At 40.0% G+C, this 22,998-nt stretch overlaps 1 protein-coding gene across 1 annotated transcript in view; it reads right to left on the minus strand.

Annotated features, from left to right (window-relative positions):
- Positions 1–22,998, minus strand: part of LOC130917841 (hepatocyte nuclear factor 1-beta-A-like) — an 80,827-nt gene that overhangs the window by 55,811 nt on the left and 2,018 nt on the right. The window contains exons 2-4 of the mRNA XM_057839576.1: positions 20,854–21,053; positions 10,340–10,607; positions 8,327–8,553 (exon numbers count right to left, since the gene is read on the minus strand). Coding sequence (XP_057695559.1) covers positions 8,327–8,553; positions 10,340–10,607; positions 20,854–21,053 — 695 coding nt within the window. The remainder of the gene's footprint in view (positions 1–8,326; positions 8,554–10,339; positions 10,608–20,853; positions 21,054–22,998) is intronic.

Below are 22,998 nucleotides of genomic sequence, written 5' to 3' on the forward strand. Positions count from 1 at the left end.
GACGATCGATCTCCATGTTTTGCAACGTGACGCTTTGTTTTGATTAATCTGCGCATGTCAGACGGCAGTTGTCAAACGTCCTTTCGGAATAAAGGCAGTCACATGTAAACGCTGGATCGGAATAGATGAAGTGACATGTAAACAGCTGATGTGAAATTTCCATTTGGAATGATTTGAATCGGTATAAATAAAAGTCAGCATGTAAATGTGGCTACTGACGGCCATAGACGTTCAATCCGTTTGAAGTCGGAGGGGATGAAGGAGGTTTGAATGTTCATTCGCTGCCACCCTCCCACTTCAAATGGATTGGACGTCTACTAGTGATAAACTCATTCAAACTCACAGCAGAAGCTTGTTTTTCTGTTTATTGGTTGTTTGTAGAATATCCTAGAATGATTTCCTGACCAATGTTTCGCCATATCGTCAGATCATCATTATCGTGAGCTTTGTATCGCAAATCGTATCATATCGTGAGGTAACAAGAGGTTCCCACTCCTAGTGCATATACGGTTGCTTAAAAGTTGGTGGGGACAATTTGAGCATCCTGAAAAGTTGGTCGTGTTATGTCCCTATGCAAACCTACGCCATTGGATTGGATGTCTATTGCCGTGAAGGGGCTTTCAAAATCAATTTCCGTCTTTTACTAACCACCGCAACACAAACTCCGTGAATGAGTTAAGCTCATGATAACTTTAAATAGATGTTCACTGTAATGACCACTGTCCCTGAAAGGGTTCAGGTGATATAACTCACTCCGACTAGAAGAAAGAAGACAAACAGATTCCGCAGCGAGTACTTAATCCAAAGGTAAAAGAGCATAGCCAAGGCAAACAGTTTGTTTTCTCTCGTGTTCGGACACGAGTGGATACAATGGGCCGCTCGCCGCCACTTTATGGCGGGTGAGTGATGGCGCGGCGGATAAAGCTATCAGCTTTGTTGTTATGTCGTATACACGCCAGGTAGACTTTGTCAACACTAATCACCCGCAAGGCAAACACCAGCGTTGAGGTGAAATGGTCACAGCCGCACGGCGGGCGACGGCCTTTCCTTGAAAATGTTGGCGCTGGCGGCAACCCTCTCCCTAAAAGCAGCGACCCGCTGACCCCGGCGCGACCCCGTCACGGGACGGCCGGCGCTGACTTTGGAGTGGAGATTGCAGGTACAATGCGGATTGTTCTCAGTGTGTTGTCAAAGATTCGAATGACAATGGCATTTGCTCAGCTCCACTTACTCACGCTCATTGATCACTCGTCTGTCTTTCTCTCGCTCTGTGATCGCATCAACGCATGTGGCCTCGTCGAACAGCTGGGATACCTCCCTACTAGCGGTGTGAGTCGCCGATCCTAAGATGATACTCTTTGGGCGACAGTACGATATTTGCTGATATTGCAAAGTCAGCCACCATTCAATCCGACTCATGGGCCTTCGAAGGATTTAAAAGGTGCTATGCATTGTTGTTTTAATCAACAATGACTATAACTAAAAATGTTTCGTCGACGAATATTTTTTTGGGTGACGATGACGAGCTAAAACATGACTTGGGAGACTAAAACATAACGGAACAAATGCCAGGTTTCGTGTGAAGAGATGACAACGGGACAAAAATGCAACGTAGTTTCTGTCAGACAGTGGGGCAAATAAGTGTTTAGTCAACCACTAATTGTGCAAGTTCTCCCACTTGAAAATATTATTGTGTATGTTAATATAATTTAAATTCTTTTCAAGTATTGCAATTTAAATTTGCTAGAAAAAAAAAATCCAGACATTTTAAGTTTATAAATTGTTTAGTAGTTTTTGAAAACAATGGCTGAATCGAACGATGCATCACTTATACTAACTTTCATATGTATTAGTTCAAGTCAATAAAGATTTACAGTGGGGCAAATAAGTATTTAGCCAACCACTAATTGTGCAGGTTCTCCCACTTGAAAATATTAGAGAGGCCTGTAATTGTCAATATGGGTAAACCTCAACCATGAGAGACAGAATGTGGGGAAAAAAAACAGAAAATCAAATTGTTTGATTTTTAAAGAATTTATTTGCAAATCATGGTGGAAAGTAAGTATTTGGTCAATACCAAAAGTTCATCTCCATACTTTGTTATGTACCCTTTGTTGGCAATAACTGAGACCAAACGTTTTCTGGAACTCTTCACAAGCTTTTCACACACTGTTGCTGGTATTTTGGCCCATTCCTCCATGCAGATCTCCTCTAGAGCAGTGATGATGTGGGGCTGTCGTTGGGCAACACAGACTTTCAACTCCCTCCACAGATTTTCTATGGGGTTGAGATCTCGAGACTGGCTAGGCCACTCTTACGAAGCCACTCCTTTGTTGCCCTGGCTGTTTGTTTGGGATCATTGTCATGCTGAAAGACCCAGCCATGTCTCATCTTCAATGCCCTTGCTGATGGAAGAAGATTTTCACTCAAAATCTCTCGATACATGGCCCCATTCATTCTTTCCTTTACACAGATCAGTCGTCCTGGTCCCTTTGCAGAAAAACAGCATGCTTTACAGTGGGTATGGTGTTCTTCGGATGCAATTCAGTATTTCTTTCTCCTCCAAACACGAGAACCTGTGTTTCTACCAAAAAGTTCTATTTTGGTTTCATCTGACCATAACACATTCTCCCAGTCCTCTTCTGGATCATCCAAACGCTCTCTAGCGAACCGCAGACGGGCCTGGACGTGTACTTTCTTCAGCAGGGAGACACGTCTGGCAGTGCGGGATTTGAGTCCCTGGTGGCGCATTGTGTTACTGGTAGTAGCCTTTGTTACTGTGGTCCCAGCTCTCACTAGGTCCCCCCGTTTGGTTCTGGGATTTTTGCTCACCGTTCTTGTTATCATTTTGACGCCACGAGGTGAGATCTTGCATGGAGCCCCAGATCGAGGGAGATTATCAGTGGTCTTGTATGTCTTCCATTTTCTAATAATTGCTCCCACAGTTGATTTCTTTACACCAAGCGTTTTACCTATTGCAGATTCAGTCTTCCCAGCCTAGTGCAGGCTCTACAATTTTGTCTCTGGTGTCCTTTGACAGCTCTTTGGTCTTGGCCATAGTGGAGTTTTGAGAGGGACTGACTGACAGGTTGTGGACAGGTGTCTTTTATACCGCTAAAGTTAAAACAGGAGCCATTAATACAGGTAACGAGTGGAGCCTCGTTAGACCTCGTTAGACGAAGTTAGACCTCTTTGACAGCCAGAAATCTTGCTTGTTCGTAGTAAATACTTAATATCCACTCTAGTTTGGAAATAATAGAAGAAGTTAGACCTCTTTGAAAGCCAGAAATCTTGTTTGTAGGTGACCAAATACTTATTACCCACTCTAATTTGGAAATAAATTCTTAAAAAATCAAACAATGTGATTTTCTGGGTTTTTTTTCCACATTCTGTCTCTCATGGTTGAGGTTTACCCATGTTGACAATTACAGGCCTCTCTAATCTTTTCAAGTAGGAGAACTTGCACAATTGGTGATTGACTAAATACTTATTTGCCCCACTGTATGTTCACAATGCGTGACATTTTAATACTGTACGTGGAGTATGTCAGCCTGCATTTTAGCAGTGCTCATCCGTGTTTAAAGGTGCTTCAAGCTGCGCTTTAGGCTTGCTTTTTTTTAAACACACGGTAAGATTTGTTTTCTCATCTTGGCAAGAGAGATATGCCATGTTGCTTTAGCCTTTAAAGGTCTGTGCTGAGTGTGATGCCCCCTACACATTCAGTGTTTCACAAAAATGAGTATACCCCTCACATTTCTGCAAATATTTAAGTATATCTTTTCATGGGACAACACTGACAAAATGACACTTTGACACAATGAAAAGCAGTCTGCGTGCAGCTTATATAATAGAGTTAATTCATTTTCCCCTCAAAATAACTCAAAACATAGCCATTAAGATCTAAACCCCTGGCAACATAAGTGAGTACACCGCATAGAAACTACGTACATCCCTAAATGTCCAAATTGAGTACTGCTTGTCATTTTCCCTGCCGTTATAAATAACACCGTTACGTAACGGCGTTATTTTTTCAGTAACAGAGTAATCTAACTAATTACTTTTTCCGCCGTTACAACGCCATTACCGTTACTGACGGTCAAAAGCGGTGCGTTACTTACTCTGAATAAATTGAAGAAACTACCAGCCGTGTCGAGTCGACTCTCTGCTCTGTTGATTTGTCATCCAAGACTTGGGGTGCGTTTAGGTTCGAGAATAGCGCACGTACTTCTGACTCCAAGCTGTTTGTCCCTGCTCATTCAATTAGACAATGCTTTTCAAAGTTTGGTAACGTTTCTGTGTTTGCTACCCCTAATGCTAGCCTCGTTCCCATCTCCCACTGTCAGCCAGCAATAATTCTGCTTCCATCTTGAGGACGGCAGACGCTTTGAAGGTGACGTGAATTGTCGGGAAACGAGCCTACCTGAATGCAGCCCCTCGAGCGATGCGATGGAAGGGATTGTGATTGGCTGAGGGTTAGAGTCATGTTTCGTGGTAAGCCAATCAGAGCCGGTGATTTCACAAGCAAACCGGAACGGCGCGTGCGGCAAACACACACACGCAAAACAGATGCACAGGGTCGGGATGGCAGAGCATTCAGAAGAAAAATTGTCCTTTAAGAGGTGGAGATATAGACACTATTTGAAGTTTGTCGAAATTAAAGGAAAGAACCTGCATGTCATGTGTAATTTATGTCCCGGGGCAAAGCTTTTGTCGACATATGTGGTAAGCAATTCAAAACTGCTGAAGCACCTAAGAAGTTAACTACCTGTCTGTTCTTCTCTATTCCACTGACTCGAATACTGCTCAGAAAATTTCAAATTCTTTGACATACAACAAGTTCTTTTTAAAGTAACGGAAATAGTTACTTTCCCTGGTAACTAGTTACTTTTACTATAGAGTAATTCAGTTACTAACTCAGTTACTTTTTGGAAGAAGTAGTGAGTAATGTAACTAATTACTTTTTTAAAGTAACGTGCCCAACACTGCTGCACACAGACTACTTTTCATTGTGTCAAAGTGTCATTTTGTCAATGTTGTCCCATGAAAAGATATACTAGTACTTATACATGAGCAGAAATGCGAGGGGGTGTACTCACTTTTGTGATACACTGTATCTGACTGCCTCCTCATACATGCCTGCCTACAACCAGCCCTGCTATCAATCCAGATCAGTGTATTGTTAAACCCCTACTGCTTACGACAATTTTTACTTTAAATATTTTCTAAGTGACCATTTTCGTTAATTTAAGAAAAAAACATAACCTCATAAAGACCTGGCGCAATTGGTGTAACAGTGTGGCCTATATGACCAAAAATGTCATGTCCACATAAAGTATAACAACAGGATAACAATTAAGCCTGTCGCAATATGCAATAATTCCATTTATCGCGCAATAAATAAAAATGAAGGCGGTAATTTTTCCGCTGCGATTTATCGCCTCGTGCGCACGTGTGCGTGCACAACATTGTTACCGACTTGGCTGCTACGAACAACCTGAATGAAATTAAGGGCGCTGTGCTTCAAACTCGTCCTGTTTATGAAAGTCGATTGTCATATGCTGGTGTTGTGCAGTAATGAGCAGACGTGACTTCAGCGGCGTTTGCTAACTTTTTTAATGCACGCACACACTAGATATCATGAAATGGCAAACTAGATGTGCTATGTCCCATCCCATTGGCTACGTGAGCCCAGTGTGACTATGGGACACGTAGTCCATATATTACATCGATGAATTCTAAACTGTCATGACTGAATGGAAGTCAAGAAGGCCAAATCATTCCATGCCAGTGACTATAGGTAATGTTGCAAATATTGTTAATTCAGTACGTGACACAGATGGATTCGGACCACAAATAGGATGTCTTGCTCATGTAGTAAACCTAGCTGCTAAGAGAGCTGTAGCAATCAACAGTGTGCCCTGCCTCACTTTACAAACAGTAAAGATTGTTCTCAGCACTTTTATACAGATTTTTTTCAGATCAGTAAGAAGTAAGCACATAAATATTATGCACTAAAATGCATGTTAGTAAAAAAAAAAAACAACAACAACAACAAAAAAACAGACAAAAAATGTTTTTTTTTTTTTTTTTTTTTTTTTACACAGCATTAAATGTATTGAATCGGATCGAAAATCGTGTCCCCCGTATCAAAAATTGTACCCAACCGTGACTTAACTGTATCGTTGCATCCCTATGGAACACCATTGCAGACGCTATGACGGGAAAAGTTTTCATTTGCCTAAATGCTTAAGTTATGAAGTGTAATTTTCTATTTTTTAAACACATTTCATTTATTCTGTGTTTCTGTGCTGTATCAATATTGTTTTTTACTTAAGAGGCATGTGGCCTATACTACGAACAGAGTTCAACCTCCCCAGAAGTAATCCAGTTTACCATCGGGTAACCGGAGTTGACAAAACCTGGTTGTCTAGTTTGTGGTCAATCGGTGCTACGACGCTGATTATGAGGTTGATTAGTCGAACCTGTGTCAACCCAGTCAGAGTTACTGCGCGTTCACATAAAAGGGGGCGGTGACCAGAGTCAAACACTACTTGTGACGATGGCACGGGCACCTTACTTCACGGAGGAGGAATACGCGATGATCATGCGGAATTATGAGGAATTAAAATCCACCCTCACCGCGAAATCCAACACCGCTTCGGCGAGTAGAGCGCAACGGGTCTGTTGACAGCGAATTTACAGATCGTGTGATTTGTGAATGCGTCAATATGCCAGTTTACTTATGTCCATGAAAAGAAATAAAGCCTGCTGTCAGGACAATAAAATAAGATTTGGTACATTAACAGTAAGAAATAATTGTCACGCATCACCACACGAAACAGGATGATTGTATGTTTAGTCCCCTTGACTGTACGAATATGTATGTTCTTTTTTTTAGTTTGGGCCTAAAAAATCCAGCCCGACCCGACCCGAGTCCGATCAATAAACTTGATTTGCAGGCCCGAGCCCGACAACCCCGCCCCCCCAAAAAAATTATGTTATATTTGTGAGGACTCAGGAGAAGAAGGAAATGCGGGGATGCCATGCGTTGTTGCGTAAATAAAAGCCCGTCTTTTGTAACGATTTTTCACAGTTAAACAAAACTGTAAGATGCATATTCAATAAACATTTATGTCTTTTATATTTGTGCGTCTGTCCTATCAGTGGATTTGACATTTAATTTAATCTCCTCGAGTTGGCAGAAAAAAACGCAAGTTTTCTCAATGTTTAAATAGTCTACATATTTCTATGATTGTTATAAATGCATCAATTTGAAGCGTTTCCATACCCCACTCCGAATCGCACGGCATACAGTGTTCTTACGCAGATGTTCAGCATCACCGATGGAATACATATATTGTCCCTGGCGAAAGAGCGCACGGACAGGCACACACAATCTGCGCGGTTGTGAGGGCCTGACTCGGCGGGTTACATTAGTGACGTCTGCCTAGATCAGTTGGCACAGGTAAAGAATTCCCTCAGCTGAAAAACTATATCTTTCATAGAGAACATCTTCCGGGTACGCCAGCGGATTCTGGCGGTCCCGAAATACCCGTGCCCTCCGGAGAGAGCCCCTCACAATCCGCGCGCCAATGTCGTATGGGTCGTCCAAGTACGCTGTCATTGTCAGGAGGACACGTCCGCGGAGGAGTGCTGTTTAAATAGAGCGTGGTTAATTGGAATCCTGATGTTAAGCAAGATCTAACTCTGACACGACCAGGTTTGGCGTGTGGCGTGTGTTGCCATGGCAACACTTCTCGGTTCCAACATATCCACCTTTCGTAGTCTCGCATAGCCGCGAACTTACGTCGCACGTGATAAAGTTACTCTCGAAGTTACCCTGCTAAGCCAGAAAACCGGCTTCGTAGTATAGGCCACTGGTCTATTGTTTTTAGTTGTGATTTCTTAAGTATTTTTCAATTGAAGAGTAAATATTTAGCGCATTTAAATGGGTGTACTTGATCGATTAATATATACTGTATTCTCACTGTGTTATTGTAAATTGGTAAAAAAAAAAAAAAAGGGGGGGCAATAATATCGCATATCGCAATAATTTATGAGAATAATTATCGCACACTAAAATTTGTTATCGCGACAGGCCTAACAACAATAGATGTCTAGTTCATTTAAACTAAAAGGACTGTCTGTGAACGCTTATCTTTCCGTGCCATTGACGTTCCTAGGTTTCCAATCTGTTTTGACTGGGAGAGGTGAATAAATATTCATCAAAATGGATTAGATGTCTAGTGCCATCAATTAGTTCCTGAGAAGCAGGTACGTTTATTTTAGCAGAAACACAAAGAAGTATTGGAGTAGCCAATCTTACTTGGTGGTGAAGTGCTTCCCTGCGGGTGGTGCGGTGAGCCGTGGGAGAGCAGCGGGTTGATGCTATGCGTTGCGGGCGTGCTGTAGGCATCCATGGCCAGTTTCTGTCGGAACGCTTCCTCCTTCCGTCGGTTGGCGAACCAGTTGTACACACGCACCTCCGTCACCAGGTTGGAGCCCAGGCCCTGAGCTTTAGACGGCGACACACCCCTCTGAAGGCACTCGGCTCTAAAGGAATGACCAGATTCACAAGATTAGGAAGTGCCAGAATTTTGCTTCGCTACAAAGCCATTTGTCAGAATTCACCTATACTGAGAAAGGAGAAGTGGGCAATGGCTCTATGATGATTTGTGGTTAAAAAAAAAGTGAAGACGGAGAGCTCAAAGGTAAGGCAATACAGTGAAAGCTATGTTTCGTTCGGATTTACTTTCACCAGGGATGAGAGGAAACCTACTCCATTATGTTTCACGTTCCATCAAATATCAGACGGAGTAAGTATAAATCCTGAGAAATTATATGATAATTAAATATACTGTACAGAAAGTCATTTTGGAACATTTTTAGTTTGTGGTGTGCCGCAAGATTTTTTCCAATGGAAAAACGTGCCGTGACTCAGAAAAAATTGATAAACACTGTTTTAGAGTATGACTTTTTACCATAAGAAGATTTTAAGGGTGGGCCAGGGGGTCCAGGCCACCCCTGGCGGCCGAATAGTGTCATTGCATGTAAATGACTTATAGATATATTGACATATACACAGTATATGTAAAAGTTGTAAAGCAATAAAAACTGCAACAAAAATGAATGAAATGAACAAAAAAAACATTTTTATAATGGGTCGAAATTATTTTTCGAGCAACTTAGTCATTTGCTTTGCATATAATATATATATATATATATATATATATATATATAGGAGAAAAATGTTTTTGTTTTTTTTTTGGATTGAAGCAACTTTTGGGGGGACTGAATGATTTAGGCACAAATGGCGTAATCATAATATGGCCCAAACACAAAAAGGATTGCTTTTTTTCAAAGAAATCTTTTTCAAGGAAAATGTAAGTGTTCAAATGCAAATTTTTCAATCTCAAATATTTTTTCGCATTCAAAAACTTTTTTCTATGATTTAAATTTTTCTTTTTTTGATTGAAGTGATTTTTCTTTTTGAAAATCTATATTTTTTTGAAGCAGCTTATTTTTTTGATTTAATAATATAGAGAAAGATGTCCTAGCCAAAATGTGGCCTAAACACAAATCAACATTACTTCAATCAAAAGGTTGCTTCAATCAAAAAATAAAATAAAATAAATAAAAAATAATCGAAGAAAAAAAGGCTTTCACATGCATTTTTTTGTTTGTTTAGTTTTTTGAGTTTCAGAAATTTACTTTTGAATTCAAACACTTTTTTTTTTTTTTTTTTTTTTGAAGCGACTTTTTTTGGTTGAAAATATATATTTTGATTGCAGCAACTTTTCTTTTGGATTGAATAATAGAGACACAAATCTACGCCCAGGGGATACAATTTTTGACTGGGGTAACTACATTGGCACGACACCGGCGGTCGTACCAAATTCAATGAATGACGATCTTGGTACTGCCTAAGCAGCCTGATTTAGAATTTCCCTCAAGAATGATGGGAAACAAAAAAACGCTCGTTGTCAACTTATTATTATAAATATTCTTGTAAAATAATTTTATTGTTGACACGGCGTTTTGGGGTCATCAACATGTTGTGCCCCCCCCTGCCCCAAAAGTCAAACTCCGCCTATGCTTTTTAAGACTTTTTTTGTGGGTCTACCCATGCTAGCCATACCTACAAAATTACATGTTGCTAAATTGAACCAGCTTGAGGGGCTGAATTTTTTTTACTTAGAGGTTAATGAAAGCTGCTCTTGGAAAACCAACCAATTGACAGACACCCCATGCATGTCTTTTTCAGGAATGGCTTCATGAGACTTTTTTTTGTGCATCTATTCATGATGACATATCGCTAAACGAACTAAAAGCGACAAACCTGTTGCACTCCTCCACTAGCGATTCTCTCTCCTCCTTGCTAGGGTTCTTCTGCCTCTCGTAGGCCTGGTAGAGGATCTGCTGCGAGGCTGGCCCCCATTTGAATCGATTCCGTCTCATTTTCTTGGAGGACGGCTCGCCGCCGACATCGTCGCCGGTCTGACCCATGCCTTGACTAGACGAGTTGAACTCTGGGAAAAAAAAGGCCGGATCCTGATTGCCCTTGTCTGTCATATTGCTGCCAGAACCTTGCGCCGCCTGGTTGAACTCTGCGGAAATACCAAGAGACACACACGCACGAACATTACGACGGCTGGGAAAGCTTTGCGCAATGTTTGTCGAGACACTCAAGGAAAACTCCAAGACAATCCAATAGCGTGACAACACAACAGCAGGGTTGGATAACCTATGACCTATGGATAGCACCGGACACCATTTTGAGAAGTCATTAAAAATACGTCTTTAAAGCAGCAGTTTTGAAATAAAATCAAGGGCGTAGGTTTGATCTCAACATTGGTAGGGACGAAATTACAGCATAACCTGCTTGTACGCTTTTTGCTCGGGATGGGACATTAATAAGACCAAACAAATTGGGTGAACGGGGGTCAGGGCTCAATTTCTTATGAATTTGAACCTACGTAATTAATTGATATGCTAAATTAGGGGTGCTCATGACGTCGATTACAATCGACCAGTCAATCGCAAAGCTAGTGTGGGTAGCTCACGGCACTCCCCCCAAAATACTTTTTTTTTTATTTTTTTTATGTACATAGTTAATTAATGATTGTTGTGTGTATGTTGTGTTGTGTGCAGTGTTGGGCACGTTACTTTAAAAAAGTAATTAGTTACATTACTCACTACTTCTTCCAAAAAGTAACTGAGTTAGTAACTGAATTACTCTATAGTAAAAGTAACTAGTTACCAGGGAAAGTAACTATTTCCGTTACTTTAAAAAGAACTTGTTGTATGTCAAAGAATTTGAAATTTTCTGAGCAGTATTCGAGTCAGTGGAATAGAGAAGAACAGACAGGTAGTTAACTTAGCAAATTTGAATTGCTTACCAAAGATGTCGACAAAAGCTTTGCCCCGGGACATAAATTACACATCACATGCAGGTTCTTTTCTTTAATTACGACAAACTTGGAATAGTGTCTATATCTCCACCTCTTAAAGGACATTTTTTCTTCTGAATGCTCTGCCATCCCGACCCTGTGCATCTGTTTTGCGTGTGTGTGTGTTTGCCGCACGCGCTGTTCCGGTTTGCTTGTGAAGTCACCGTTTCTGATTGGCTTACCATGACACATGACTCTAACCCTCAGCCAATCACAATCACTTCCATCGCATCTCTCGAGGGGCCACATTCAGGTAGACTCGTTTCCCGACAATTCACGTCACCTTCAAACCGTCTGCCGTCCTCAAGATGGAAGCAGAATTATTGCTGGCTGACAGTGGGAGATGGGAACGAGGCTAGCATCAGGTGTAGCAAACACAGAAACGTTACCAAACTTTGGAAAGCATTGTCTAATTGAATGAGCAGGGACAAACAGCTTGGAGTCAGAAGTACGTGCGCTATTCTCGAACCTGAACGCACCCCAAGTCTTAAACCTCCATAAACCACCAAAATGCAAGAACTTTTGGCACAGTTATAAATATAACTCACAATAAAACACAACAGGTTTCACAGAGGTTAGCACGTCCCCCTCACAGTTCTGATACCAAGGGTTCAATCCCGGGCTCCGGCCTTCCAGTGTGGAGTTTGCATGTTCTCACCATGCCTGCGTTGGTTTTCTCCTGGTGTGTGTGAAAGCAGGGCTATAAACATGGCAAGCTGGAAATGGCTAAATTAAACTGAAAACATAACGAAATTAAAATGTCAATCATTACATTCGGGTCGGGGTTCTCGCTAAATTTTTAAAAATAAATATAAATTTATATACGTATACCAAAACGATGTATAGATGTTAAACAAAGGAATACTTATCAAATAAATAATTTGGATAAAAAAGACAAGGCGCTGTATGGTCATTGCAGAGCCAGAGCGTGCCATGCGCCCTCTTTTTGTGCTTTCTCCTCTGCAATGCAAAACCGCATCTGTTTATTTACATTTTACAAACTTTTCCAGCGTTATTTCGTTGTGCAAATGCATTTAAAAGTATCATAAAAATATGTAGACTATTTCAACATTAAGAAAAGTTGCGGTTTTTTTCTGCCAACTGAGAATTCGTTACAAAAGACAGGCTTTACTGCGCAGGCATTGTCACCAAATGTGATCACACAAAAAGCAACCAGTCCGTTTTTCCAAGCAGCAAGCAGTGATCTGTCCAGGTCTGACTGGAGCATCCCTTCCCTCTCCTCCTCACAAATAATACATAGAATTTTGAGGGGGGGGTTCTCGGGCTTGGGCCTACAAATACAATATAAAATTTCGTTTTTTTTTTCCGGGCTCGGGCCTACAAATAAAACATAACATTTTGGGGGTTTTTCGGGTCTGCAAATCAATTTAAGTGATGGGGCTCGGGCGGGTGGGGCATTAATACCAGCGGACCCGGGTCGGGTCGGGCTGGATTTTTTTAGGCCCGATCTTACCTCTTGATGACCTTAAATTGGTTGCAGTTACACGTCGGGGAACGCTCCCTCCGGAACAAAACACGACAGGATTTGACCAACATTGTGACAATGCTGACCAAAAATGACGTAATGTCCAGGTTATAAAATCGCCCAGCAGCCTTCCACGCACAGAGAGTGCCAGTGGGCAACACAGGTCAAGTCTGTGAAAGCGTCCAACCGGCTTCATTCTCGGAATCTTTTCATACACGAAAGCAATGACGAGAGTAAATCCTGCGTTACCTTATACGGGAAATTCCCAGGTAATATGTGTGAAAAAGGCTACAGGCAATGCGACTTGTCAGATAGAGAGAGACGTTGGGGAGAACTACGTAGAATAAATGAATAATAAAAATCAGTGAAAACGGATGACGCTAAGCAAGCTCTTTATTAGGCTTGTATTGTTAACACTTGTGTATGTAAATCTGACATTAGTAGATTGTTCTTATTGGGGATGCGTGTGTGGCAACGTGGCAGGCAATGTTCCCTCTAATTTTTCATGTGTCTGAGCAAACACACAATCTCCCTGAGCACACTGCGGCCCACAGTGAGCAACATCAGATGCGCACCGTATTTTTTGGACTATAAGTCGCACCAGCCAAAAAATGCGCAATGAAAATGTAAAAACATATATGTCGCACCGGCATATAAGTTGTATTTTGGGGGTAAATTTATTTGGTATAATCCACCACCAAGAACAGACATGTCATTTTGAAAGGCAATTTAGAACTAGGCCTGCAAGCAGGACTGAACGGGCCCTCGCAGTTTGGCGCAACTCGGACGCCACGCAAACTCTGACGGCATGCAGGTCGGGGTGGTGGCAGACAGCTTCCCTCTAAATCTCCCAAGTTATCACTGTTCAAAATATGTGGAGAGAGAAAATGATGACAGTCATAATCACTTTCCTTTTGGACCCTTCTGCTTTACCCAAACCTCAATAATTTTCATCAGCCATCTCAACACGTCTTAAGGCTTCCCTTATGCAGGTTTGAGGTTGATTGATTTTTTTTTTCCCTTAGAGGAGTGTGTCCCGTAAAAAAGTGCATTTCCTGTTCCCACTAGGAGGCGCCAGACACAATTGGTAATATTTCAATCCAGTCCTGTTCAGGCTGGGATACCTCACACACATGCCAGATTTAAAAGAGGTGGAACGTTGTATGAGGGAGTTATCAGTCATTATCCGAATTTGGCGTTTAGCCGAAAAAAATGGACGACTTTGGCACCTCGCCTAGGTCAGGCCCGTGAATGAAAACACACCATTTTGATAAATTAAGATTTCATTTGTCTCATGAACAGTCTCGCCAATTTTGAGGATGATCAAACTAATTCCCTCCGTGCCAAGGTCTCAAATGTGCACACTGTAAATCGATAAAAAGTTCACATTCAATCCCAAATACCCAATTTCCTGTAGGATTTGGAATGTGTGTGCAAGAGACTTTTTGGAGCAGTTTTGCACAAGGTTTTGACTCTCCGAATTTCATCACTCTATGCTAAAAAAACCTAAATGGAGAGGCCTTTTTGAAAAATTCAAGGGGGCGCCACTGAGCCATTTTGTTACATTTTTTCGTAACATTGCAAGATTATCGAACGTTATCCAAAGCCGCATGTATGTGCAAATTTTTACGAGTTTTTGTGCATATTCAAGCCTCCAAATGTTAACTCCTACTGTGAACCCATGAAAATTTCACATTCGATCCAAAATACCCGATTTCCTGTAGGATTTGGAATACGGGTGCAAGAGACTTTTTGGAGCAGTTTTGCTACTCCCCAAATTTCCTCGCTCTATGTTGAAAAAACCCAATAGGAAAGGCCTTTTTTTAAACTTCTTTCTGTCGCTACTAGTTGGCACTGTAGAGTTGATGCAAATGACCCCTACAAGAACCTTCAGGGTATGACTCTCAACAAACACGGGAAGTTTGGCGCAGATATGTTGTATATCTGCCGAGTTATGACTGTTCAAAGTTTTTGGCGAGACAAATTGTTGACGGTCATTTTCACTTCCAGTTTGGACCTCAACGAAACCTCAATATTTTTCATCAGGCACCTGAACACATGTCTTGAGGCTCCCCTGAAACAGGTTTGAGGTCAACAGAATTTTTTCCCTTGGAGGAGGAACCTGTCTCGTAAAAAAAGGCATTTCCTATTCTCACTAGGGGGCGCTAGGCCTAATGGGTAATATTTCAATGCACTCGTGTTAAGGGTGGGATACCGCACATACATGCCAGATATGAAAAAGATTGAACGTTGTGTCAAGGAACTATTAGTCATTTACTGAATTTGTCATTTTGCCGAAAAAATGGCCGACTTTGGCACCACGCCCAGGTCAAACCCGTGAATGAAAACGCACCATTTTAAAAACTTAAGATCTCATATGTCTCCTGAACAGTCTCACCAATTTTGAAGATGATCCAACTAACTCCCTCGACGAAAAGGTCTCAAATGTGCACCCTGTAAATCGATAAAAATTTCATATTCGATCCAAAATAACTGATTTCCTGTTGGGTTTGGAATATGGGTGTAAATGCTTTTTTGGAGCGGTTTTGGACAAGGTATAGACTCCCCAAATTTCATTGCTCTACGCTGACAGACCCTAATGTTATAGGCCAATTTTAAAATTTCAAGGGGGCGCCACTGAGCCATTTTGTTAAATTTTTTTGCAACGTTGCAAAATTATCGAAATTTACAATTTTACGCACGTATGTGCAAATTTTGGTGACTTTTCGTGCATGTTCAGGCCTCCAAATTGGACGTTTTCATTTGCCATGAAAAAAAAAAAAAATCCTTTGCAAAACAATAGGGCCTTCGCACGCTTAGTGCTCGGGCCCTAATAAAAATACAATAGAGAACAACAGGCTGAATAAGTGAGTAAGTATGATAACATTACATGACTCATAAACAACGAACTGAGAACATGCCTGGTATGTCAATGTAACATAGCCATTTAGAGTTATTCAGATAACTATAGCATAAAGAACATGCTAACTAGCAACAATGATATAATAATGTGTGAATAAGTTCACATATAAGTCGCTCCAGAAAATAAGACGCACCCTCTGCCAAACTAAGATAAAAACTGCGATTTATAGTCGGAAAAATACGGTACATAGCGGCCACACACCAGTATCACGCCTTTTCACGCCTATTAGCATTTCTACTGCCCGTAAATTATTTAGTAGTAAGAGCATTTAATGATTAATATCCATAATTAAAATATCTTAATAAATGTCACTGGAATACACACCAATCTGACTTAAATTGTACCTTATTTTTCACGTCTTAATATATAGGACTTGCATTTGGTGTACTGATATGTCAGTGCTCTCATCTACTATCAGTGTATGCCAGGGTGCATTTTTAACACTGCACATAGTCTCGTTCTCCACTATATCATTGATTGAGTTTACAAATTCAAAGGCATAGTTTTTACTTCGCCAGCTTTCTTGGTATACTCACATACTTTGCCATGTGATTGCGGATTTGTTGAACTGACACCATTGACGCATTCATTTCGATGGCAAGTAAAATATTGTCAATGAGAACTACAACTTGCTCTGGGTCAGATTTTGTTTTGTGGGACAGCTCGTTTCTCTTCTGTCGGTCTTTTGCATTCTCCCGCAATAATGTACCAATCCCCTGTCGCATCTTGAGTCTTAGTAATTTTCAACAGCTTTCAAATGACTTTTATGCTGAATATGACGCTTGAGGTAGTCCAACTTCCATTCAGTCCACATTTTTCCCTCTGAAAACTCACTTGGTACTTTGGATTCAGTTTCACCACTTGTTCGTCTATTTGCACACGCTCCGACAGCCACTCCTTCTTATATGAACCGCATTTCTTTTTTACTTTGGCTTGGTGAGTGGATGTGTCGCTGCCCCTTCGTTTCGCCATGATAAGGGGTTGGCCTTTACGTCTCTCAACTCCGCCGCACTCACGCACTGTTGTCAGCTTGCTAACCTACACCGCGCGTGTAGGCTGGGCAATACACAAGCAATGTCAATGCTATGATTGGCTGCGTAGCGGAAGTGAACCTTATCGTATCATTTGCTGGACACCTGTCACTCACCGAGTTACAACATACGTTTCTGTTGATTTTTTTTTTTGTGCGCAGCATTGAATTTTTTTGTGCGCAGAGTAGGTGCCAGCAGTGCGCGATTGCGCACGCGCGCAGCTTAGAGGGAACATTGGTGGCAGGTTTTTTTTTTTTTTTTTTTTTTTTTTTTTAAATGTTTTTTTTAAACATTGGGTTTTGACAGTTGCCTTCATATTTTCGGGATCAAAGCACTGTATGCCGAACGGCATTCCGCCATCGTATTTCTTGGCGGAACGCCGATCTGGTGCGTTCCGGCCCACTTTCACCCCTGCAGTCATATCTCTAATATCTAATGTGCGTGTCTGTGAGGGTCAAGTCATCAGCCAATGAAATGTGCGTTTAGGAGGAAAAAAATGCACATTCAGCAAGTGAAAAGATGTACATGTAAATCTAAAAATAATGAAAATAATTCACTAAATAATGGTGAGGTCAATTACAACAATTAAAACATATGGGAAGACAATAAAAATGACCAATATAACTGAAGTCATTACATAACGCAAATAAGGTTGCTTAAAAGTTTGTGGGGACAATTTGAGCGTCCTAAAAAGTTGGTAGTGTTTTGTCCCAACCGTCCCTATGCAAACCTACACCTTTGACTAAAATGGTTCTAGTTAGTTAGTGTGCTCTGTCATGATTCACTCATTGGCTGCCATTGACGGCAATAGACGTCCAATGTCGCTGCCATCCTCTTTCAGCTCAAATGGCTTGGATGTCTATCGCCGTCATTTGCAGCCAATGACTTATCCCTTTGAATACTAAGAATTTTTAAAAAACTCAACTTTAGATCGTTATTGCAGCTCTATCTTTGGTTAATTTCTTTTTTTTGGTCAATTTTAATTATATTATTTTAGTTTTTATTAACACTTTATTTGTTTATAAATTTCTGTATTGTATAAAAATACAATGATATGAAAATAAAAATACTAATAACACAAATACAATTAAAGTTAATGAGTTTTTCTTTCAAAACAAAATAAATAAAAAGTCACTTGCACAATAAAGGGTTAATACGTGTGCAGAATTTCATGAACAGGTAAATTGGACTGCTAATGGAGGCTCTACTGTTTTTCGTACACTTTGACACCCCAAAACGTCACTTTAAACCAAAATGGTTAACAACCTATACATTCTATATCCATGTTTTTATTATTTATGTGCATTCACATTTTGTGTTTCGATTGATTTGATTTGATCATTGTGAAAACAAGCGATATATCGAATCATATATACAGTACATGTTTAAATATACGTACACATCATTACACTCCTTCTATGTAGCTAATGGACATCATGTATCATAAATCTGTAACTTTAAAAATCAAACGTTTTTAAATATAATATACAATAAATAGATATTTTAATTTTTTTTCAAGAAAGTTGTAATTATAAGAAATATTCACAAAACTACAAAGCCTCAAAAGGGACATTGACAGGAATAAAATAAAATTAAACCATCTGGTGCGCACCAGAAACAATCTGGTAAACATTAGCATTATATAGCATTTAAGCTAGTGGACTTGGCTATGCAAGTTAGCCAATTGTTCTTTTGTTGTACTTAGATCCTCAATTATTTATTTTCTATATCGTTTGAAGCTAAGCTCAGGTGTTAGTTGAGTCCAAGATTGAAGTAAAGCTCAAATAAATCCTGTATTATCATTTTTAGCACATCGAAACTGCTGGTGTCCGATGCAAGCCTGGACTTAGCCTCAACCAATATAAACATTAAAAAATGACAACAAATTAAAATATCTGATTTAATAAATGACTTATAAAAGAAAAATTGGCTAACTCACATAGCAAAAGTCCGCTAGCTTAAAATCTAAAGAATGCTAACGTTTACCACATTGTTTCTGGTAGCCCCACATACTATTTGGTGCGCACCAGATAATTTAAATTTATTTTATTTCTGTCAATGTCCCTTTAGGATAGGGATTTGAACGGAAAAAAATACTTAAAGCAACACTACATAACTTTTCAGTTTTGGTCGATTTTTGCAACACCGGTATTTTGCCTTAGGGAAGACTGCGTTTCCCATGACGACCAGCACACACCCGCACTGTGTTGTAAAATTATCAACCAATCATAAAGCAATCTCCCGGTCGTCTGCTGAGGGATTAAACGACATTTCTGTTTCCAGCGGCTGTGTGAATAGTAATGAGGTAATGAATCCAGTTGTGGCTAAACAATAGCATAAGATATAAACAAAACAAAAATGAAAATTGGGTAGAAGGGGGTAAACCTCGGTTCACTACATTTCTCACAGTTTAATTAAAGTTAACAGCAGAAAATACACACAAAAGTGGAGGACACTTCTCTCTTACCAGTTTCCTGCTCGAGTTTTTCAGGTTAGCAAATTCACACAGTTTAATGTTATGCAAAGTCTGATGCAGGTTCTAGCAAAATTTCAGGAGCACAATTAGTGGTGTGTTTCCCTCCTCATTAACATTGACAAGTTTTTACAAACTTTTAATATCCCTCTTTGAAGGGGGTGGATGAGTCGGCATGTTGGCAACATGCTGTATTTTTATCGGGCGTGTGTGTGTCGGTCAAGTCATTAGCCAATCAAACGTGAGTTTGAGGGGGGGAAATGGACCAGCACATTCAGCAAGTGAAAAAGGGGTAAATAAAAGTCTGAACATAATGAAAATAATTCACTCAATAATGGTAGGGTCAATTGTATCCTTACAACATATGGGAAGGCAATCTAAATTACCTATATAACTGAACTAATTATAAAATGCAAATAAGGTTGCTTAAAAGTTGGTGGGGACAATTTGAGTATCCTGAAAAGTTGGTAGTGTTATGTCCCTACCGTAGGGTGACCGTATTTTGATTTCCAAAAAAGAGGACACTCAGCCCGGCCTCAATATACTTTAATTTCACTCAAAGTTCACTCAAAGATGCCTATATCACTTTAATATATTTAGAGTGTGCCCCCTCACTCTGGATGGAAAATTGCAGTATGTAAAAAAAAAAAAAAAAAAAAAAAAAAAAAAAAGACAATAAAATAATACATATATATATAAATATAGTATAGTATAATGCAGACCCATGGAAAAGTAGTCCAGTCAATACACATACATACAGTAGGCTTATAAATTACAATCACGACAATTGCCCTTGATAAATTGTTATTCCCATTCAATGGATATTCTTATTCAATGTTCTAAATTGCACACAAACAATAACCGAAATAAACTGACAAACTATTCAACCAGCATGTTTCCAAACGTAGCAGTTCAAAACTACGTTTCCCATAATGCCTAGCGTGGTTTAGCTTACTGATAGCTAGCTGAAGCAAAAATCAAACTTTGCTATAAAGGTTTACAATCATCGGCAGCGCAACGATGCGACACCAAACGGGATTTTACAGTCAAAGCTTCGACAGAAGTCAACAGTTGCCATTACATACGTATTTATCGTAAAAAACTTAACAACTGGGCAGGCGTTGTGGCCAAATCGTCAGCCCAGTAGATGGCGGTAATGCCTAATGATAGGGGTAAACTGCCAACAAAAACAAGAAGAACTTCTTCTTCCCTCTCTACTACTAGGAGCCATGTCATCGCATGCAGGCACTGGCACCCAGCGGCCGGAGGAATTCTCTTCAAATTGGTCCCGTGAAAAATCAGAAAAACCGGACATTTTTATGAATTTATAAAACCTGCCCGGACAACGAGGATACTACGTGAAAGTAGGACTTGTCCGGGCAAAAGAGGACGTTTGGTCCCCCTACCCTACCGTCCCAATGCAAACCTACGCCCTTCATGTATAGGCAACTCCTAAAAAATAACGAATTGTTATTATTATTTTTACTTACGTCTGAGGATCTCCCGTTGCTTGCGCACGTACCACGTGTACAGGGCGGCTCGCTTCTGGGTTTTCATCGGGGTGCCCTTGTTGAGGTGCTGCGACAGGTGCGACTGGTTGAGGCCGGTGATGTCCACCACCTCACGCTGCGGGATGTTGTGCTGCTGCATGTAACCTTTGATCATCCGGGCCGCTCGCCACGGATCCTCCCTGCATGCAGCCACATCGCAAAACTTCGTTTTTTCTCGGCACTCAAACGGTTCATCGTTTTTTAGGGTGAATATTCATGTCCGCTGACCTGTTTGGAGGAGCTTTATGACTTCTTTCCCCCCCTTTTTTTTAATGAGGCCACGCTATCAGCTTGTAAATATTTTCAAAAGGTGCGTTCAAATGCCGCTTGGAAAACTTTGGATTTGGGATGGCAAAGGTGGAAAATGTCAAAAATGTCTTCAGGAATAGCATCAGGAAATGAAGAAGAAAGACGCCAGATTATAAATCAGAAAAATAATCGCGATATAAATAACAAAAGAGGGTTTAAAATGCATTTCTCTGAACAGTCGGCAGCCATTTTGTGAGCCGAAATCAGACAATGAGTCGTGGCGTATAACTAAAAGAAGCGTTTAACCCTTTAAAGAGCAAGTGACTTTTTTGATAATTAAAAGAAAAATAAGGGAGTTTCTTTTGGTAATTAAAAAAACAACAACAATAAATTAACCCTTTAAAGGCCTGCATGTGGACATTACTCATCATTTTGAATACGTGGGCAACATTACCCAAAATGTGTCAATAATTACAACCCAGATAGCAGACCGACATTGAATAAACGTTGATTTTCCATCAAAATCATCAGTATGGTTGACATCGAAATTTTCAACGTTAAAACAACGTTGTTCTATGGTATGTCAGGCGATGGTTGGGTAAACATTATTTTATAGTTGATGAACTAATGTTGACAAATTGTTGATTTTTGATTGCCGGGAAATATGATTGAAAAGTCAATTGAATTAAGGATGAGCGTGCGTTTTGGTCGAAAACATAACATTGGTTCAGCATTGTTCAAATATTATTAATAATCGAAATGACATTGATTCAACGATATAAGATCGACAGCGGAATGTTGATCCAACATCTTTTCAACCTCGGTCTCCTAACTGGGAATTCGATTTTTTTTTTTTTTTTTTTTTTTTTTGTAATCATTATTATTCAAAAACATATATGAATAACAAAAATAAACAATGATTCATTAATAAATCGTCAATAAAAAATTAGGACAATTAAAATGAATGTAACAGAAATACGCTCTGGTTATGGCCTCCAGTAACACTCTAAAGTTGTCATTCAAACTGTGAATACTCACCTTTCAGCGCCATTGACCGTGCTAGACGTCCAATCCATTTTGACTGTGAGGTCCCAGTCAAAACGGAATGGACGTTTAGCCCGGTCAGTGGCATCCAATACCAAGCCCTAAAGAGTTAATGAATTCGACCGTTAGACTTATTAATGACACGACGTCACGTGGGCTTCAGTTTTGTCATTTAATAACGAAAAATAGCCACGGGCGCGCGCGTGTGTTTGTTTTGCGAATGTGTGCATGCAGTGCAAGTGTGAGACTTGTTAGTTTATAACTTTTTTTTTTTTTTGACAATGAATAACCAGATGTCCATTGAAGCCTAATCGCCACACTGTGTGTCTTCCAGTTGATGATTTATAGAATAAAATTAATAATAACTCTACGCGCTCGCTACACGTGGCTTTTAGTTGGGCTTTCGGTGGCCTGCTGGTCGTACTGCTGCTGTTGGGATTATTTTCATCGTCGCAAAATTTGATTCACGAGTCTTTTTTTTTTTAATTTGTTAGTTTGGATATTTCTGTTGTCGTTGCGAGAAGGTAAGTCAATTATATTTCATTATTGGTGGTAGTGTATCAACGCCAGTGCAGTAATATACGAGTAGTTTATATTTTTAACAGTTGCAGTGTTATTCGTTATATAAATGGTCCAAAAAATCAAATATTGTCGTTTCTTAAAAATGTATATTTATACAGAGAAAAGTACAAATTATATACTTATTTTAACAGGTCAACAAAAAAAATTGTGTTAGATGCAAACAGCTGAATCCAAATCTGGCCTTTAAATTGTAGTTTTTTTTTTTTTTTT

Source organism: Corythoichthys intestinalis, chromosome 6 (assembly GCF_030265065.1).
Source record: "Corythoichthys intestinalis isolate RoL2023-P3 chromosome 6, ASM3026506v1, whole genome shotgun sequence".
Classification (NCBI taxonomy): Eukaryota; Metazoa; Chordata; class Actinopteri; order Syngnathiformes; family Syngnathidae; genus Corythoichthys; species Corythoichthys intestinalis.